The 18863-nt window shown below is 56.0% G+C and overlaps 1 protein-coding gene across 6 annotated transcripts in view; it reads left to right on the top strand.

Moving 5' to 3' along the window:
* The window catches only part of TBC1D16 (TBC1 domain family member 16), an 89199-nt gene extending 70908 nt beyond the window's left edge, over positions 1-18291 (top strand). For 2 of the 6 annotated variants that reach the window (XM_061392654.1, XM_061392658.1), the window contains exons 4-12: positions 2305-2466; positions 3514-3661; positions 4546-4713; positions 5252-5400; positions 6023-6157; positions 6921-7107; positions 9129-9308; positions 11860-12006; positions 12841-18291. In XM_061392654.1, the coding sequence (XP_061248638.1) occupies positions 2305-2466; positions 3514-3661; positions 4546-4713; positions 5252-5400; positions 6023-6157; positions 6921-7107; positions 9129-9308; positions 11860-12006; positions 12841-13089 (1525 nt within the window). In that variant the 3' untranslated portion in view covers positions 13090-18291. The remainder of the gene's footprint in view (positions 1-2304; positions 2467-3513; positions 3662-4545; positions 4714-5251; positions 5401-6022; positions 6158-6920; positions 7108-9128; positions 9309-11859; positions 12007-12840) is intronic. The other 4 variants (XM_061392655.1, XM_061392659.1, XM_061392657.1 and 1 more) reach the window with 3 other exon arrangements.
* The last annotated feature ends 572 nt before the right edge of the window (positions 18292-18863 follow it).

Below are 18863 nucleotides of genomic sequence, written 5' to 3' on the forward strand. Positions count from 1 at the left end.
AAGGCATGGGTATTAAATCTTTGTGTCCTGTGCCAGGCCTGTACTGGGAGCTGGAGGTGCAGAAGAGCAAATGAGATACAGCCCTTAACCCCATGGCAATGGATCTTGAGGCAGAAACAGATGTGGCCCTTGGTGACCTAGATGACTGTACGGACATCTGTTACGACAGGCCCAAAATAACGAGAACCAAGGCTTCCATCAACTTTGCTCCAGTTTGAATGGTGGAACCCCAGCTGTAGGTCCCAACACAAGGTCTTGAATTAATCAATCAATCAATTAATTAATGCAAATAATTTCCCCCGCAGGAGTTGTAAAAGGGTTCAGGCAGACTTCTGCCTGGGGGCAAGTTGCTACAGGAAGGTGTTGTGGGGCGGGGGCCCTCTCTCTGGGGCTCCTTCCCCTCAGGGCCTCAATCCTTCCACCACAGCAGGGGAGCAGTAGCTTCAGCCAGGACTCTGCCAGAGCCGGTGTCCATCCTGGATCTGGTTTCTGCAAACCATGGCCTGCCCCGTGGGGTGAGCAGCACGCAGCATGTTGGGAAGAGCATGTAGATTTTAGAGGATCGTGCTGTGTGTGTGTGTGTGGAGTGGCGGTGGGGAGGGCTGGGGGAGGGGGGGCTGGAAATAATGCCACCCTTTAGTGGCCCCTCTCTGGCTGGGCTTGGAGGTAAGCCCGGATGGGCCGGCCCAGTCGGGAAGCATGCCAAGCACATGCTCTCTGGCCACTGCGGCCTCATTGTTCAATAAGCAGATTATGAAATGCTGCAAGAAGCGGCTTGGTGGGGGGCTGTCTTCAGCCCTGCGGCCTGCCTTGTTTTGCAAACAATCATTGCATAGTGCAGCCCGGTCAGGGTCCCCTCAGGAGGACAGGGAATCCCTCAGCCTTTTTGGGTCTGAGTTTGTCGTGTGGCCGCGTGCTTCAGCTTGTCTGCCTTCCTCCCAATCCGGCTGTCTGTCTTCACCTGAGTCTGTTTCCTGGGAGACCCCAGGTGCCCCTCAGAAATGGGGGGACTTGGCTCCACCCACCTCCTTAGGCAAGTAGGGAAGAACAGCACACCAGGCCCAGTGCTGTTCTAGAAGCAGCAAAGGTTCTAAGGCCAGTCTTCCTCTTTGAGGAAGTTCCGAATTAGACAGATGGTGCGTCAACAATCTCGGATAGCTTCCTTGGGAGACCTGGTGCCCATCTGAGGGAGAGGTGCCTTCAGATTAATTGCCTCCGACACTTTTATGTTCTTGGTTTAAACAGGAAAAGCGGGATAAAGCGACTGCAGTCTTAGCTCTGCAGGATGTTGGGGTTGAACCGATGTTTGCCTTTACTCTGACTATATTTTAGCAGTCATCTGCTAGAGTTTACTATGAAATCTCAAGAGACATCATTTTACCTGCAGTGTAGCTGATTCCATGAAATAAAATATTTTGCAACCAAGGGTCCAAATAAGACAATGAAGTTTTTAAAGAGGCAGAATAAAAGAATGATGCGGTATTGCTGAACTTTGAACTGAGAGGCCATCGAATACCCTGGTAAAGATGTATGCCACAAAGCTTGGGTTCAAATCCCAGCTCTACCACCTGCTAACTGTGTGACCTTGGACAAGTTACTTAACCTTTCTGAGCCTTAGTTCCTGTTCTGTACAGTGGGGATAATAACCACTCATTTCCTAGGATTATTGTGAAGATTATATGTGATAAAAAGCACAGGGCTAGTGGTTAACACAGAGCCAGGCTCAACTAAGTGTTTACTGGTAGTATTAATAGGATTGCAGCCGAAATGTTTCCTTATGGAACCAATATTTTTTCAGGAAAATACTGAACCAGTGTGAACCCAAATGGAAGCCCCATGCTGTCTAAAATGGTCATGAAACAAGCTTCTTTTAGCAAGCCTTGAAAACCAGGGTGCCCAGCACCAAGCGCTGTTCATTCTACTAGAAGGCCTGTTATTATCCTCACTTTGCAAAGAAGGAAACAAAGGTTCAGAGAGGCTTGCTAACTTCCCCCAGGGTCACACAGCGAGGGCTCAAACCCAGTCAGTAGGACCTCAGCTGTCATTATGACAGCCTAGTGCCTTTACAGAGGTAGGACAGAATTTGGTCACAAAAGTGTTTCCCCATCCACATTAAAGTACCTGTGATGGGATTCATTCATTCATTCATGGATGTTCATGGAGAACCTCTCTGCACGATGTGCTCCGGTATGTCTCTGAGCAGACACACATGTTTAAACGGTTTCCCCAAGCCCTCCCTGCCTGCCCTTCCCCCCATGACTGCACGACAGACATGTGTAGTCCTCACATGACTTGCTCCACCAGCTCCCCCTCCAGCATGGATGCCCACCTGCAGTTCCCGGACGGCAGCGGCCTCCTACAGCCCCAGCGCTGGGATGAGCCGCAGAGGGCTGGCGCCCTGGAGCAGATCTGTGGTGTGTTCCGAGTGGATTTGGGCCAGATGCGCTCCCTCCGCCTCTTCTTCAGGTGAGGCCCTCTTGGCCATGTCCAGGAAGCTGCCTGTGCACCTGCCGTGTCCCCGGGGGGCCATGCTTGGGTCTAGGAGCCTGACGTTCCCAACTGTCTGCTTCCCAACATCACTAGTGCCCTGTAGGCAGTGCCCCACAATGGCTGCCCCGCAGGAGCCCGGTCTGGGTAGCTCCCAAACTGTTTCCTCTGCCTTCAGCGTGATAGTAGCAGCTGTTGCTTGCGCTCTGGTTTGGGGGAAGATGACAAACTAGGGCTACAGAGAGAGCAGTGCTTGCAGGGAGCTCCCGGTCACCCAATCAGAGGCCCAACCACTCAGTGCATACTCAGGATAGGCTATGGCTTTCTAGAGGCAGGCACTATTTTCTTCATGATGGGGGACCATCCCTTTCAGTTCCCCACCTCATGTCTCTCTTCCTGAAAGCTGCAAGACAGCACCAGCCAAAGACCAGTGCTTCAAAGAAGCAATTGTGCCTCTGGGGGCATTCCCAGACCCAAAGCCCCATCCTGCCTTTCAGGGAAGGCCAGTCAAGGTCGGGCGATGGTCCTGAGGCACATATAGTGAATTTCCCTGGAGGATTTTCCCAGAGTGACTTCTGTGCTAGATGGAAAGCCCACTGGAGGGGAGTTCCTTAGTGCCCACCCATCTGGGTTCCAAATCTGATTTCATGTCAGGGCATCCACCCCTAGGAGATGGATGATATGATATCATGATATCTCCATGGTATCCAGGACAGAAGGGAGGATGTGACCTGGCCGGCAGGGGTGGGGACTGAAGGCTGCTCTGGCAGATCTCCCGGGGGCGACGACAGTCCCACCTGGGGCCTCCCCAAGAGGGAGCTGCTTTGCCTCCTTCAGCAAAGAGGGTGATGGCTTCTGTGAGGGCATAATTCTCTCTGCTTCCCGCCAGCAGCCAAACTCCTGGGGGACTTTCTGTTTCCTGCCTCTGAGGTCGAGTGATAGCGGCCTCTGATTATACTTGGAAATAAAAACCCGTGTTTACATATTCATGGGTCTGTTTTCTTCCCCCCTCCAATGGCCGCTCAGCGATGAGGCCTGCACCAGTGGCCAGCTGGTCGTCGCCAGTCGGGAAAGCCAGTACAAAGTGTTCCACTTCCACCATGGTGGCCTGGACAAGCTGCCTGACGTGCTTCAGCAGTGGAAATACTGCGCTGAGACGCACCTAAAAGACCAGGTAGCTAGGGAGGGGGGAATGGGTGCTGCCCCACCCCTCCCCTCCCCTTCCAACCCAGACCAGAACACCCACTCTCTCCCTTGGAGTCCCAGGCCTCAAGGGTGTGACCCGTGGTCGCTGGGGGCAAACAGAGCAGCAACTTCGGGTTTAAAACATGTGCCCAGGCTTCTAGTAAAGGCAGTACTCCACACTTGAAAAATCATGTTTTGACAAGGCTTCCTGCCATATTTTCCTCAATCTACATACAAATGTAATAAGAGCTCTTTAATTATCTGTTTAAGATAGTGTATGTGCTTATTAGAAACGGGCTGACTTTAAAATTCCTTTCCTTCCCACAGAGCCTCCTGCTGGCTTCCCTTATTACAGTAGCATGGCTTTTTTTTCCCCCTACATTGAACAACCTTTGATTTTTGAATTAAATGTCAGCTGCAGTTTTGCCCTGGATCCGTGACTGCCCGTGGAGACAACCTGACAGGCGGGCTCCCCGCTCGCAGAACAGCCATCCCTTTGTATGTGGCCAATCACATGTAATTTATTGCAGGCCCTCCCGGCAGAGGGAAGTTGGCCGTCCCAGGCATTAATTCCGTCTTTGCGGCGGGGCCGGAGGGAGAGTGGAGGGGAGAGGCGGTCGGTGGGAGTGGGCCGGGAGCCGGGAGCGCGAGGGGGGACCATGGTAAGCGGACGGTATTTTCATTTTAATTACGTCTAATTACACTTGCCATTTAGGGGTTTGTATGCGGGGGAGAGGCGTCCCCCTCCTTTCAGAAGAGGGGGGGGGGAGGCGTTTACATCCCGCGAAGAGCGCGGGCTGGCTTCGAAAGCCGAGCGTCTGAGCCACTGTTCCATACCCCCGCCCCCCCCGCCCCGACGGTCCTCGCGTCCAGCAGGTCGCCGACGAAAAGACGTGTATGCAGTTCTCCATCCGGCGTCCCAAGCTGCCGTCTTCCGAGACACACCCCGAGGAGAGCATGTACCGACGGCTGGACGTGGCGGCCTGGCTCCGCCACCTGAATGCGCTGGGGCAAGTGGAAGAGGAGTACAAGCTCCGCAAGGTGAGGCCCGGCGCGCCCGCGGGCCCGCGGCTTCGAGGCCAGGGGTCGGGGCCGCGCCCACGGGCCGCAGCCTCCGGCCGGGTTTCGGGGGCGGGGGAGGGGGCGGTCGGTCGGTCGGTCCGCTGACGCCAGCGGCTGTGTGAACGCGCCCGATAGAGCGATCAAAGCCGCTGCGATGAAAAAGCAACCTCCGGAGCGGGTTCGGGGTACCCCGCGACAGCGTGTATAGAAGAGCTCGCAGCCCGCGCCCGCGATTCCAAAACCGGGATTAAGGCCCTGACGTGAGAACGACAGGTTAATCTGAGCGCCGCACCAGGGGGGGGCATTGACATTGAAATGAGCCTGGTTTGTGTCCTGTATGGGAATGGGGGGCCGGCATTTTCCCCTTCTAAACATGTGCAAATTGCAGCGATCTGAATCAAGGCATCAGTTGTCAAGAAGGCGCAGCAAAGCCACCAAAACACAGATCTCCGGGGATTTGGGGGTGCTTTGAGCGGTCCTGCTTTGGCCCCTCCCCAACTTTTGCCGCTTCCTCCAGGCCATTTTCTTCGGCGGCATTGATGTGTCAATCCGAGGGGAGGTCTGGCCCTTCCTGCTGCGTTATTACAGCCACGAGTCGACGTCGGAGGAAAGGGAGGCGCTGCGGGTGCAGAAGAGAAAGGAATACGCCGAGATCCAGCAGAAAAGGTGACCGCGGCGGCCGACCGGGGCCCCCCTCGAACCGCGGAGGGGAAACCCCCGCCTCCCCCCCTCCGGAGCCGCGGAGGGAGATGCCATTTGGAAAGGCAATTTGAGGTGCAATTCAGCATTGATAATATGTTCCGTGACCCATAGTTTCCTTGGAAAATGGGTCTCCCAGGACCGTGAGCGATGGGTCTGGATAAGTGCAGTCATTACCCCCGCACCCGGCCCCGGGACTGGCTCTCTTTAGCTCGCATGTCAAGGTTTTAGAATTCTTTTTCAACATACTTAACGAGGCGCTGACATCCCACCACTGAACGCCGGGGTGGCAGCGGGGCGGGGGTCGAGGGGAGGGCAGCTGGGAACTGGGATTGCTGAGCTCTGTTGGGCCTCCCTGACCCTGTAGTTTCGGTGAGCTCTCCCCCAGAAGCTGGGACCGGTGAGACCGAGTTAATTTGGGAAAGCCTTGTGCCCAGCGCCCCTACCTTGCCCAGAGTAAGTGGCAGCTGGAGGGTTGGCCAGCGACCCCAGTTCCCATCTTTGAGCGGGGCGGGAAGGGGCGCCCCTGGTGGCCTGGAGCGGGTGGGACTCTTGCTGACCTCCCAGCGGGCTCTCTGCTCCGTGCCAGGCTCTCCATGACCCCTGAAGAGCACAGAGCTTTCTGGCGGAACGTGCAGTTCACCGTGGACAAGGATGTGGTTCGGACAGATAGGAGCAACCAGTTCTTCCGAGGCGAAGGCAATCCCAATGTGGAGAGCATGAGGTACCACCTCCCCGGCCAGCAGGGCTCCTTTCCAACTGGGTTTCACTCCCATCTGCCGCCCCGAAGCCTCACCTCACCCCTCAGGTCTCAGCTGACCCTCTGGGAAGTGGACCAGCCGCAGAAGCTTCTGCAGGGGTCAAGGATCTTTCTTCTAGGCTCAGTGCCCCAGAATCAGAGAGTCCTTAGCTATTTCAAGCAATGTCAATGGGCCCCTTATTGTCCTAGTGACCCAGGGAAGGCCTGAAGCCCCTCCCAAAGGTACCAGCAAAGGCCCCACCCTCTGGGCATCCACCAAGCCAGTTGGTTGGCCCACACCAGCTGTGAACCCGCCTCCCCCGAGTGTCTCCCTCTCCCATTGGGTGGTCCTCTGGGAGATCAAGCCACACAGGGGCTGAGGCTGGCATCTTTGACATTCTGTTGCCTCCTGGCAAATAATTGCACAAAATTAGCAGCCCATAAAAAAAAGTCCCTGCCAGCCCACCCTTTGTCACAGGCAGTCGACCATTAAGAAAATCAGACCCACATTCCTCCTTGCTCTGCTCCAGAGAATTGGGGCTGGTGAGTGCCTAAGTGCAGGCCCTTACCTTCCCCAAGCTCTGGAGATGATCCCAGGAGCTACTCTCTTTCCTCTAAGATCAAGGTGAAGCACGGGGGCCTGGAGAACCCAGAGGCTCCAGCCCGGGGTTCTACTGGCCTGGACAACACACCGCTATGTTATAGCCACTCTCCACTGACCTCCCTGCTCTCTGCACTGCATCTCCAGGAGGATCCTGCTGAACTATGCAGTGTACAACCCAGCCATTGGCTACTCCCAGGGCATGTCGGACCTGGTGGCGCCCATCCTGGCTGAGGTCCTAGACGAGTCAGACACCTTCTGGTGCTTTGTGGGTCTGATGCAGAACACAATCTTTGTCAGCTCTCCTCGGGACGAGGACATGGAGAAACAACTGGTGAGGCTCTCAGATGTGTGTGGCTTGGCTGTTGTGGGCCGCCAAGCAGTGGGAAAGCCAAGGTGGGCCTTGCTGATGGACTATGGGGGGCTTAGCCCTGGGCTCGTGGACTAGGGCCAGCTCCCCCACGAGGGATACATGCTGTTCCCAGGTCCCAGGACACATGCTGCCATCCCCACCTCACACTCCTGTAGTCCAGAGGCTCCTCATGTGGCCTCCCTCCTCCCTGCATGTGGCATCCTAACCCAGGTTCCCTGGGGGGAAGGGGTCACCATCACACCTGGCCCTGTGCTTTATAAAACGTGTTCTTAGGTCTATCTGAGTCCCCCACAGGGGACATAGCCAGGGTTTCTAGGGATGGGAATCAGAGGGGCTCTTGAAGCCGCCCTGAGGCCCACTGTATAGTCATCACAACCCCACCTTGAGGGCAGCAGGCCTGTTGTGCCCAGGCAGCTCTCCTCCCACCATGACCCCTGCTAACCTACACAGACCAGACAGCACTGAAAATTGGGAGTGAGGAGGCAAAACTGGGTAATGTGGGGCCGGGAGTGCCCACTCTTTGTGCACTCCAATCACCTGTTAGGACGTGGTCTCAGGTCCCTAGTCTGAGAAGTTCTCAGCCTGGAAGCTGATGGTGCATGGGCGGGATGCTGAGTGTGCTAGGGAGTGATACAGAAAGAGCTCTGGTGATAGAGAGGGAACCAAGACAGCAGTCCCAATGTCTCCTTGGGCCAGGCTGACTCCACGGTACACGGGGTCTGGCCATGAACATTGCCAGGCCTGCCAAGACTTGTCTGAGCAGGGATTTTTGGGCAGTGACACTGGGTGGCCCAGTCAGGTTGGTGGCTCACATGCAGTGAGGGTCGAGCTGAATGGAGGGCCTCGAATGCCAGACCAAGGAGCACTCCTGTCGACTAGCCATTAGGAAGCTGATGAAGACTGTGGATAGGAGAGCAGAATGCAGCAGGGGGATTGGAGGAGAGGGAGCCAGGAGCAGGGAGGTGGGAAGGGAAGGGGCACCAGAGCAGGGGCGGGGGGCACCCATGAGGGAGGGAGGAAGGGGGTCAGCTGCCTGCCTGGATTTGTTGACCCTGCTGTGGGCCACTAGGTGAAGAAACTGGCCAGTCTGGAAGGATCCTCAGAATCCGTTTCCGTGCCACCCCAGTGGCTGTCTCAAGTAGGAACAATGGGCTGTTTGTGTGGGAAGGGGCCTGTGAGTCACCAAGACCCCCCCCCTTAGGATCCCCCGGCTGCGATCTCAGCCGAGCCTGCCCACTCCCCGCTCTCTGTGTCGGCCCTGTGATGTCAGGTTTCCACAGTACCTGGGGAGGCAATTACGGGCTCTGACGTGATTCGCTGCTGACGGCTCCACAGCACATGGCCCCGTGACTCGTTAGCTGCTGGAGATCGATTTTACAACGGTGCTGGTGAAGTCAGCAGCCCAAGCCAGACGCTGCCAGAAATAGCCTTAATCTGGTCCCACGTCACTGGGTGGTGACCTGAAGCGCAGAAATCAAACCTCTCGGGGTTCAGAAATGTCTCCTCTCTGCTCTGAATCAGCTATGGGAGATGATGAATCTAGGTGATAGGAGTGGAAGGTGGTTGAGTGGGTGCGGGGGAGGGGGCATTGTCAAAAGGATGCTTTGCTCGACATCTCAGGAAGGAGGGGGCATCAGAAACAGCCCATGTGGTGCCTGAGAGCCAGGGGTCTCCCTAGCCTCAGACCTGCCACCCGCCTCCTGGGCCACAGCAGGTTGCTCTTGCTGTCCCTTGCAACAGCCTCCAGAACAGTCCAAAATCTGGGCTAAACTGACCAAGACAGATGTGAGTCAGACTTCCAGTGACAGAACAGAGTAAGTGGGTGCAGACCCATGAAGCAAATAGAGACCTCACGTGTGGCACACCTGCTCTGAGGGTGGGGAGCCTGACGAGGAAGGGCCTCGGTGGGAGTGGGCTTCTAGGGCCAGGCAGGCAGGCCTGCTCGGGTCTGGGGGGCTCATTCATCTTGGCCTCGCCCCCAGCTGTACCTGCGGGAGCTGCTGCGGCTGACCCACGCACGCTTCTACCAGCACCTGGTCTCGCTGGGCGAGGACGGCTTGCAAATGCTCTTCTGCCACCGCTGGCTCCTGCTGTGCTTCAAGCGGGAGTTTCCCGAGGCCGAGGCGCTGCGGATCTGGGAAGCCTGCTGGGCCCACTACCAGGTGAGCCAGGCGGGCACGCCTGGCATACGAGCAGGGCAGGATGCCCGCATAACCGGGCACCTCCTCTGGGGTCCCCTTGCTCCACCATGCTTGGCCCCCCACAGACCACATTCAGCCCCTCACACGGCAACTGCCTTCTAGTCCCACGTGGCCAGCCTCCGACCCTCAACTCGCCTCCCAAGTAACTGAAATCGATGCAAATTGCCCACTGACTGCACTCATTACCACGTTCTGGGGTTGAGCACGCTCCTGTCACAACCAATCAGCATGAAAGACATTGCGGGACAAGCAGGACGCTGGTGCCCACATGCCGGACCCAGCGCCCACCCGCCTGCCCTCCTCGGGATGGCTCAGGGAAAGGGCCCTGAGATCCTGCTTCCCTGCCAGCCCCTCTGAGAGCCCAGGCACCGCCCACTGTCGCCTCGCAGGGACGTGATTTCCCCTTGCCATCCTTCATTATCAGCATCTCCTCAACAAATTCCCCTGAGAGCCTCTCGCTGGCCCTGTCACACGGCTTTAACACCCAAATTAGCAACAAGCAGGCCATGTTAAAGGATAGGCAAGTCTCTCTGAATCCATCAGCCTTAAAAAAAAAAAAAAAATAGTATTGACGCATCCAAGAGGTGGCCGGGACCATTTCTGCAAGAGCAGCCTCCATCCTTCCTACGGCAGCTGGCGCAGCTTGGATTAGACAAACCTTGCTGATAGATGTGCACGCCCACCAGCCCTCAGAAATGTGCATCAGCGTCTGCCCTCCTTACTAGTGTTGAAGAAGGATTATGTCTGATAGAAGTGAGTCTGAAGAAGCCTGCTGCTGGTGCCACGGGCTGTTTTGTATTCATCCATCCTCGCCCACCTCCTCCTGCTCCCTCCCGGCCCAGGTCTGGGCTGCATTTCCTGTATGGATTAGCCTGCTCCGTGTGTACTGCAGGGTGGAATCTAGGAAGCACTGGCAAGGATGGTCCAAAACACTGGATCACATTTAAAAGAAAAAAAAAATTGTGTCCACTTTGCACAAAGCCTCATTGCATCTTTTCTAGCAGCAAATTTGCCACCTTCGAGACAGCACATTTAGGCTAATGTTACATGTGAACCCAGAGCATCACCCAACAGATGGGGCCATTTCTCAGGCTAAATTTAGCCTCATTTGGCCCCACCCCTTGATCAAATTAGTGGCAGAAGGTTGAGGCGGGGGATAGTAGGATGGTGGTAGTGGGGGTAGGCTAATTCATTAGAGTGAGCTCTGGCAGGAGGTGGGGGGAGGTCACTACCAGCTGGTTTAACTTTAAAGTGTCCCCAGAGTGTGAAGGGCTCTGTTTTATTCATTTATTATACTTCCAGTTTGCCCTCGGGGGATGGGCTGCCCTGGGCCTGGTTCAGTGAACTGGGGTTAGTCCGGTACTGCTGTCCAGGCCCCTTTAGAATGTGCCCCACCTTTTCTTCCCCATAATCCTGTCCCAGAGGAGCTGGACATGAATCTTCCTGAAACTCCTCCGCTGTGCCCCCCCACCCCACCCCACCAGCCCCCGCCGCAATTCAAATAGCTGCAGAAGGATCATTCTGAGCCGCAGCAAGACCATTCCGGATTAATTCAGAGGAAGGGGCTGGGCAGTCTGGGAATGGCCTTTCCAGAGTGGGTGGTATGTGGGGTGTTTGCTGCCCGTAACCTCTGCCCGCACATCCAAGGCTCTGCCTGGCTCTGTTTGGGAAGGAACAGGGTTCTGTCTGGCTGGGTGGCCGATGTCAGGAGACTAAACACAGGCTTCCTGGTGGTCCTTGTCCTTCCTCTGCCCCCAGGAGCTAGTGTGACTCAAAGGCAGTGTGCCCTCAGAGCATCCGGCCGGAGAGGACACAGGATGTACCCCGTGAGGACTAAGCGCCAGCATCCTGCTGCAGGCCCGCCCTTGCTGGGTAGCAAAATGTGAGGCAGCCTCCAGGGAAGGCAGCGGAGTCCTTGATGAGGCCTGAAATCTGGTTAAAGAGGGTGGGCTCATTGTAGGGAACTATGGGGAGCTGCTGTGCTTGGCTCTGAGGCTCTCCTCCCCACTTTTCTTACCAACAAACCTAAGACATCTCTGGGGCACAAGTTGGGACATTTGGCCTCAAGGCAGGAGCACAATGACCAGTGGGTGGCTGCCGGAAAGTTCATCTTCCTTGATAGCATGTTCCACCACCCACTGGAGCGGGGTTCTGACTCACTGTCTCTCAAGACCCCAGAATGGGTAGTAGCCAGGCTTCAGAGGAGTATGTTCTTTGCCCACGTGCTGGAGAGGCTCCTAGAGGGCTCCCCAAAGGGGACCAGCTGCCTGTCAGTGACCAACCCCAGCATCGCCCTTTTGCGCGTCACAGCAGTCTTTGGGTGTAGGTGCTGACACTGGTCCATTTGCAGGTGGGGAAACTGAGGAGGCTGCTGGGCTTGCCCAGGGCCACACAAACCCAGACGGCCTCACCTGGGACCCTTGAACCCATAGCTCTGCTTGTGGCCTCTACTGGCAGTCAGGACCCGGGGCTGGGTCAGGGGCCTTATCTGAACCCACTCTCTACCCCCCAGACAGATTACTTCCACCTTTTCATCTGCGTGGCCATCGTGGCCATCTATGGGGATGATGTCATTGAGCAGCAGCTGGCCACCGACCAGATGCTTCTGCACTTTGGAAACCTGGCCATGCACATGAATGGGGAGCTTGTTCTCAGGAAGGTGAGTGTGGCTCCCCCACATGCAGCCCTGCCCTCCCTTACACAGAGCCCCACCTCTACTTCCAGAGCTCCACCCCTACAGGGGCCCCTATAAGCTCCACCCCCCACATTTATCAATTCCTGCCCACATGCAGAGCCCCGCCCCCACCCTCCATCCTGGGAGCTCCCCACCAAGGTCAGAATGTCTGGCAGCTGCTCAGGGCGCCCATCAGGCTGACAAAAGAGGCCCCTCTCCTCATAGAAGGAACAGATTACCCATTTTGACAGACAGGTCCTCCACTGTGAGGTACCTCACTCATAGCCCAGAGCTGGGAAAACTAAGCAGGAGGCTTAGGGAGGGGAGGTGGCCAAACTTTCATCCAAGGTTAGTGGGATAAATGGGGCTTTTGCCACCTCCCTACTTCCCAGGCTTCTGCTGGAGACACCACTTCTTAAAGCTTTCTGGTATTTTCCAGGGGCAGCGAGGAGGGCCTGGGGTCAGGGGTGGAGTGGGCAGGAAGAGGGCTTGAAGAAGTCCTTCAGGGCAGAGAGGTGGAGCCATGGGGCCAGGCTGAGCCAGGGAGGGCCAGGGTGGGCCCTGTTCCACTTTTGGCTGCCCTGTTCACCTTCCATATGACTGTTGGGGGAGCCGTCCTTGGGTCAAGCCGGATGGGAGCGCGGCTTGTGAAACTTTATAGCCCCTGCCTTCAGCTGGATCAGGATGTCAAAAGGGATGAGGCAGGCGGAGCCCTGGCCCTGACCTGGCACAAGGAGCAACCTCGGGTGCTGGCTATTGTTGCTCTTGGATCACTAGCTGCCCACTGTCCCTCATCACCACTGTCCTCTCTGTTTGCAGGCGAGGAGTTTGCTGTACCAGTTTCGCCTCTTGCCACGGATCCCCTGTAGCCTGCACGACTTGTGCAAGCTGTGTGGGACTGGCATGTGGGACAGCGGTTACATGCCTGCCGTGGAGTGCACGGGCCAGCACCCAGGGTCAGAAAGCTGCCCGTACGGGGGCACCGTGGAGATGCCTTCCCCCAAGCCCCCCAGAGAAGGCAGGAAGGGCCCAAAGACGCCCCGAGAAGGCTTCAGTTTCCGCAGATAGGTTGGGCTCCCTGCGCTGGACAAGGGGTGAGGGGACCTCTGCCAGGTCCCAAGCATGGGGGAGGGGGTGGGGATGGGTGTGGAGGGGACAGGATGGTAGAAATGGAAGGAAAATGCCCTTGAGCAACATGAAGGGAAACTTATATTAAGGACAAAATTGGAGTCTGGAAGTGCCAGAAGTAAAACCCACCAGCTGCCCAGAGAAAAGTTGGCTCCCCAAACAGCGGGACCAGGATGTATGACCACCCTACCTGGAGACGCAGGCTTGCTGGGTTCTCATGTTGCCCACCTTTGATGGATCTCAACACAACCCAGGAGTTCTTCCAGTTTCATCAGCCACCAAAGGGTATTATTGCCAGGCACTGGGAAAGGCAGAAACAGAGACAGAAGGAGAGAGACAACACTGGGAAGCCCAGAACAAGGGGGTCCCATCCAGGCCCAGAGACATCTTTGTAAGCTGGGCACACCCCCTCATCAGACTTCATTCTTTGAATAAATCAAACAGATTCCACAGCTTCTCCAGCCACAGCTGCAAAGCTGATGTGAAGACATCTGCCAAAAAAAAAAAGGCCCCACTGATTTCAGGGTAGAGAGGTGTAAGAGCAGGAGGCTGGGGGCTTTCATACTGTCTGTTTCAACACCTGACCATCTTGGTATGTGAAGGAATCTGCTGCCCGTGAGCCTGAGCACGGGCTGTTGAAGTGTCGGATTCTTCTCCCTTAGTTGAAGAATCGTCTACATTTGGCAATGTTGAAGGCCATTTTCACCAAATACTGTGACCAACTTGGGGTTGGATGGGTCGAGGTGTGTATGTGTGTGTGTGCACACAAAATTCTCTGAAGGGAATCTGTAATGTTTGAGGGAAGGGGCACATGTGAACTGACCAACAAGACAAAGGCAGCTGAAAGTGCCAGAAACACTCCCACTTCCCTGCGGGGTCTGCGTTCTGCCGTGACCGCCAGTCTTCTGTAAGTCAGCGTCTCTGGTGGTCAGCTGCGGGAGCGACCACAGTACAATAGCCGTCACTCAGGGCAACCCTGCTTTCTGTGTGGGAACCAGGTCTTCCCAGCACACTCTCCCTGCTCCCAGAGCCTCCCCAGTTGCTCCTTCTGGGGTTTAGAGGAGGACAGACAAGGACACGGAAAGCTGCCCTCTTGAACTGACAGGAACAAGGAGCCTGGAATCGTTCCTAGAATCCTCCTGAACATCCTTCTGGGGAGAAAAATCCTTGAAGTGCTAGAGTCATCACAGAGACACAGCCCAACCAAGGCTTCTTCCTGCCCTTAGCTTTTCTCACTTAGAGTGGACACTGCTGGATGGCGCCACTTTAAAAAGTTGTTTATCAACAGGAAAGAGGAAGTTATCAGCCTCTTCCCGTCTCAGCTTCTCTATGAGTCCATGTCCTCCAGTGGGCAGAAGACTGACACTGGGACTTCCAGGTTCCTGACACCTCGGTCCAAGAGCCTTTTGGGGAGACTGTCCTGGAGCCCCATCAGTGCCCAGATCTTGGAGTACCAACCATTATAGTCCAGCAGCAGGGTCCAGGCTGCATAGACTTCTCATCTGCTCAGCTTCTGGGAAAAGAGGATTGCCTTCCCATCCAGAGGATGGCTCCTGATCCGTTATGGAGGTGACTTGAGTTACCAGGCAGTATGTTGACCCTCCTCTAGAGACCACATCTCCATGAACAGGCGTATCAATTACCCATTGCCACAGTAATGCTGCATAACAAATAGCCCCCAAACATGGCGGCCTCAAATAGCATGCACTTAGCTAGCCCGCAAGTCTGTGGGGCAGCAGCTCTGGCTGGGTGGTTCTGGTCTGGGTTGGACTATTAAGTTCCAACAGGGTGCTCACACATGTAGAGGTGTGTAGAGGTCAGATGTGGCTCTGCTCCATGCCTCTTGCATCCTTCCCACAAGCCAGTCCCGGCCAAGGCAAAGGTGCAGAATCAGAAGTGTGTAGGCACCTTCCCAAGCCTTGACAGATGCTACCCCTGCTTACCATCCCATTGGCCAAAGCCAGTCACCTGGCCAGACTCAGCATCTAAGGGTGGGGAAATGGACCCTCCTCTGCAGTAAGAGAAGTCAATGCCTAGGGGCTGGGGACTCAGGGAGGGGTGAGGAACCAGGCGGCTGGTAGGGAGCTGGAATTGGGAGTCTACCATTACCGCCACAGAATCCTGGTCTAGATAACACTGTTTTGGAACTCGCCTTTTACCAGGGGCATGACTTTCTACTGAAGGGACTGGAGATGCCTAAGCAGGGAAAGAGTGCTCCCCTCCCTTCCTCTGTAGCCAGAGTGCATCTGCACATTTTCTGATACCTTGTGCCTTTGGGCTGCTGTGTGGGGTGGAGGGAAAGGGATCCTGTGTTCCCTCACTTTGAGGGTCCTGGGTGGAAAGCACTCATTCTGAACCTCCCGGCTCCCACAGCCCCTCACCCTCACAGCTCCCCAAAACCTTGTACCAAGTGCCACCCCCGCCTTTACTGCTCCCACCTCACACTCTGTGTGCTGGGCTGGGCCCCAGTGTGGTCTGGGCTTCGTGGAGCAGCCAGGACCTCAAAAAGCCGAAGACCTGGGTGTATGGGCTCTGTGAGGTCCCATTGCTCCGGAGGGATGGAGAAAGCCCGCCCTTATATGGCTCCCTTAATCTGGATGCAATTAGAGGAAACCAGCCAAAAACCCTGCGGCAGCTGTTGCCCCAGGATTATTCCCAGCCAGCAAAAGGCATTAGGGTGATAATTCAGTCATTAGACTTCTAGCCTTTCCACCACCAGAACGTGCAAATACGGGATAATCAGCCCGGCACAGCCATCTTCCGCGATGCTGCTTATTTAACCCATTTTTTTTAAAATGACACTTAATATTATTGGCTGGTGTGCGTGTGCACGCATACTTACAAGTTTCCCCACTGCTAATGTCTGTGCTGACGTTACCTGATGTCGTCGGGGCCTCTGGGAAGAGAGGGCAACTTTGATGTACACGTGCTGGCGAGGAAAGGGCAGAGGGGCACAGACTCACCAGCCCAGTGTGGGGTTCACCCTCCCAAGGAAGGGGAGACAATGGCAGGATGAAGCTGAGCCCAGGGAAGGTGGGAGATGCACAAGCTGGGGAAACAGTGGGATTGGGGTCTGATTAAGTGCAGAGGGGAGCAGTGTGCTATTCCAGAAGGTTCTGACTTAAGTCCCAGCAGGGAAAGACTTGGAACTCACAAATCAAGGGAATCGGTGTTCTTGAGCCAATTAGAGAGGGAGGGATGGGCAGGCTGGGGAGGACCCGCCTCCAGCCCAGTCCACCTCTGCTGAGGAGGAGGGTCTGCAGTCTAGAAGGGCAGTTCCATTGGCAGCCTTGGGCTGGACGCTATTATCAAGCAGCATTGTGTTGTCTTGATCGGACAGGACAGTGTCAGGCACGATGGAGGTTTATGAATCCAGGACCTTTGAGTTTTCTGTCAAAGCCTGCTGGGGGCAAACAGCTAGGATGAAGATGCTGGTTCTGAAATGAGGGCAGAAGTGGCTAGCAGAGGTCCCCCAGCTCTGACCTTTGATTAGGAAACGGGGCAAAATCTGTGAATGGTAGTCGGGGTGGGGGGGCCTCTGTGGCTCTCCCTGGTGTTTTGTGAGGTCCCTCTGAGCTCTCTCATCTGAGTCTTGTTTGGTAGAAATAGCTGGGAAGCAGCAGCCGCAAAGTGGGGTGGGAACCTGCTCAGGGCTGTGCCGTGGCCCTGCGGAAGCCTCCATCTCCTGTTTAGCCTCTCCTCCCCTGTGGAGGGAGGCCGAGTGGTAGCAGGAGGACCTGGGTTCACCCTGCCGAGGGAAGGAAGCCTCTTCCAGTTTGTCTGCCCAGCAGAGGCCCCTAGAGGCTGCCCTGCCTCAGAGGAAGGAGGCGGAGTGTCCCCGGGAAATCCCACACACACGTGCAGGGGTGTGGCCGGCCTGGGAGCTGTGCCATGAACCCACAGCAAGGGGAGGGAGCCTGTGGGTCTGGCCTGAGCCTGGGCGCTTCCCCTGGAGATCCTGGGGAACCAGATGGCCCAGGATCTGATTAGCCTTGGATTTCTAAGCTGGGCTGCAAGGCCTTCCCTTTGAGTGAAAGCATTCTGTCCCCGGCCATCCCTGGCTCAGAAGAGGGACCTGCCACCACAGTTGTGAAGCCTAAGGACAGGGCTCTGCTACAGATGGTGAGCAGTGCTGTGTAGAAGGAAGACACTTACCTAGGGGTCAGGAACCCGGTTCCCGTCCTGCCTCTGACCCTTTCCAGGTGCGTGACCTCCCCACTCTGAGCCTCGGTTCCCTCATGTGTAGAATGGGAACACTGCCTCTGGCTTAGCCCACCTCACAGGACTAGTGTGGGGACTCTCCAGGTGAAGGTGTCATGAAGATGGTTTCCCAGTCCTGGGGACCTCACCTGCCACTCAGGGAAGAGACCACTGACCTTGGCCTTGCAGCCTTGGCTGAGAGGTGGCGTGCTCCCAATCTGAGAGCTCACCCTGCTTCAGGAGTCAGCAAACCCCCTCCCTTCCACACGTCCGCCTGACTGTGCGTCCCCAGCTAGGGGGACTCCTCTGTGCCTCTTCTGTGTAATTCACCCCATGCCACCTCACTCCTGCCACAGGGAAGACTCACCATGAGCCATGACCTTGGTGACCCCGAGAGACGTGTCTGTGTGCAGCATGCCTGGCTCTGAATCAGGACGTGGTCCAGGCCTCAGGGTCCTCCCCTGGGGCTGTGAAACCCACTCGAGCCTGGGAGCAGGGAGGGGGCTGTGGCCCCCTGAGTCAGGCTGTAGAGACTGGAGAAGGATGTCCCTGGGCCTCTGGGGGGCAGGGCGGGTGTGCAGACAGGCTGCAGGCATCTGGCCGTTAAACACGTTGCGCTCAATTTCTAGGTAGGAAAGTACGTTTCCAGTTGAGAGATCAAGTCACTTGGTCATCTTCTCTGTAGCACCTTGGGTTAGTCAGAGGGCAGGGTTTCCGTTGTCTTAGGGAAAGTTTAAAGAAATTTCCACCATTACCAGGAGATCACTGATGTCCGTGGCAAGCAATTCGTTCTCTGTATTTTATTTTGTTTTTTAAATACGATCGCCTGTTGCCCCAGGCTCGGGACTGGCCACTTTGACCACTGGGGCCCCAGCCCCCACAGTGCTTCCGGCTCTCGTGGATCCCACTGCAAAGTAAATAAAATCATACTGACAACAAACATATGCTCTGTGGCTCCTCTGAGGTCTGACAAGGTTTGTTAGGTCCAAATGTGGCTGGGTGAAGAGGGCCCCCATGGAAGAATAAGGAGGGCCAGAGGGCTGGCCAGTGGCAGGCCCTGCTCTGGGAACCTGGCCGGCGGCCCAGGGGTCCATCAAGCATCTGAAGGGGACAGGCACTTGGCCTGCTAGAGCGGAGGAGCTATTTGCCTCCCTGATGGAGAGTTAGTGGGCAAGTGCCCATGAACCCCAGTAATTGGGGGCCCTGAGACCGGCCGCAGGACCTGGAAACACACAGCGTTTTATTGAGATTTAGCTGCTAGGCCTCCAGTTTCAGGAAAAGCCAGAGTCTTGCATTTGTAAACTTTTTGCGGAGGCAAAGAAGATGAATTTGACCTTGTTAAGGGTGGGATTCAGGCATGGGGCTTCTCTGATCTCCATGCCCTGGAGCCCTACTGCAGGGAACATGCCCCAAGGATCACAAGGAGGTAAGCAAGGGGGCAGGGGCCCATCTGGTTCTGGAGCATGCTGGTGGGTTATGGGCCCCAACATAGTGCCTAAGGGCTTGCAAATGTT

Source organism: Bos javanicus, chromosome 19 (genome assembly GCF_032452875.1).
Source record: "Bos javanicus breed banteng chromosome 19, ARS-OSU_banteng_1.0, whole genome shotgun sequence".
Lineage (NCBI taxonomy): Eukaryota > Metazoa > Chordata > Mammalia > Artiodactyla > Bovidae > Bos > Bos javanicus.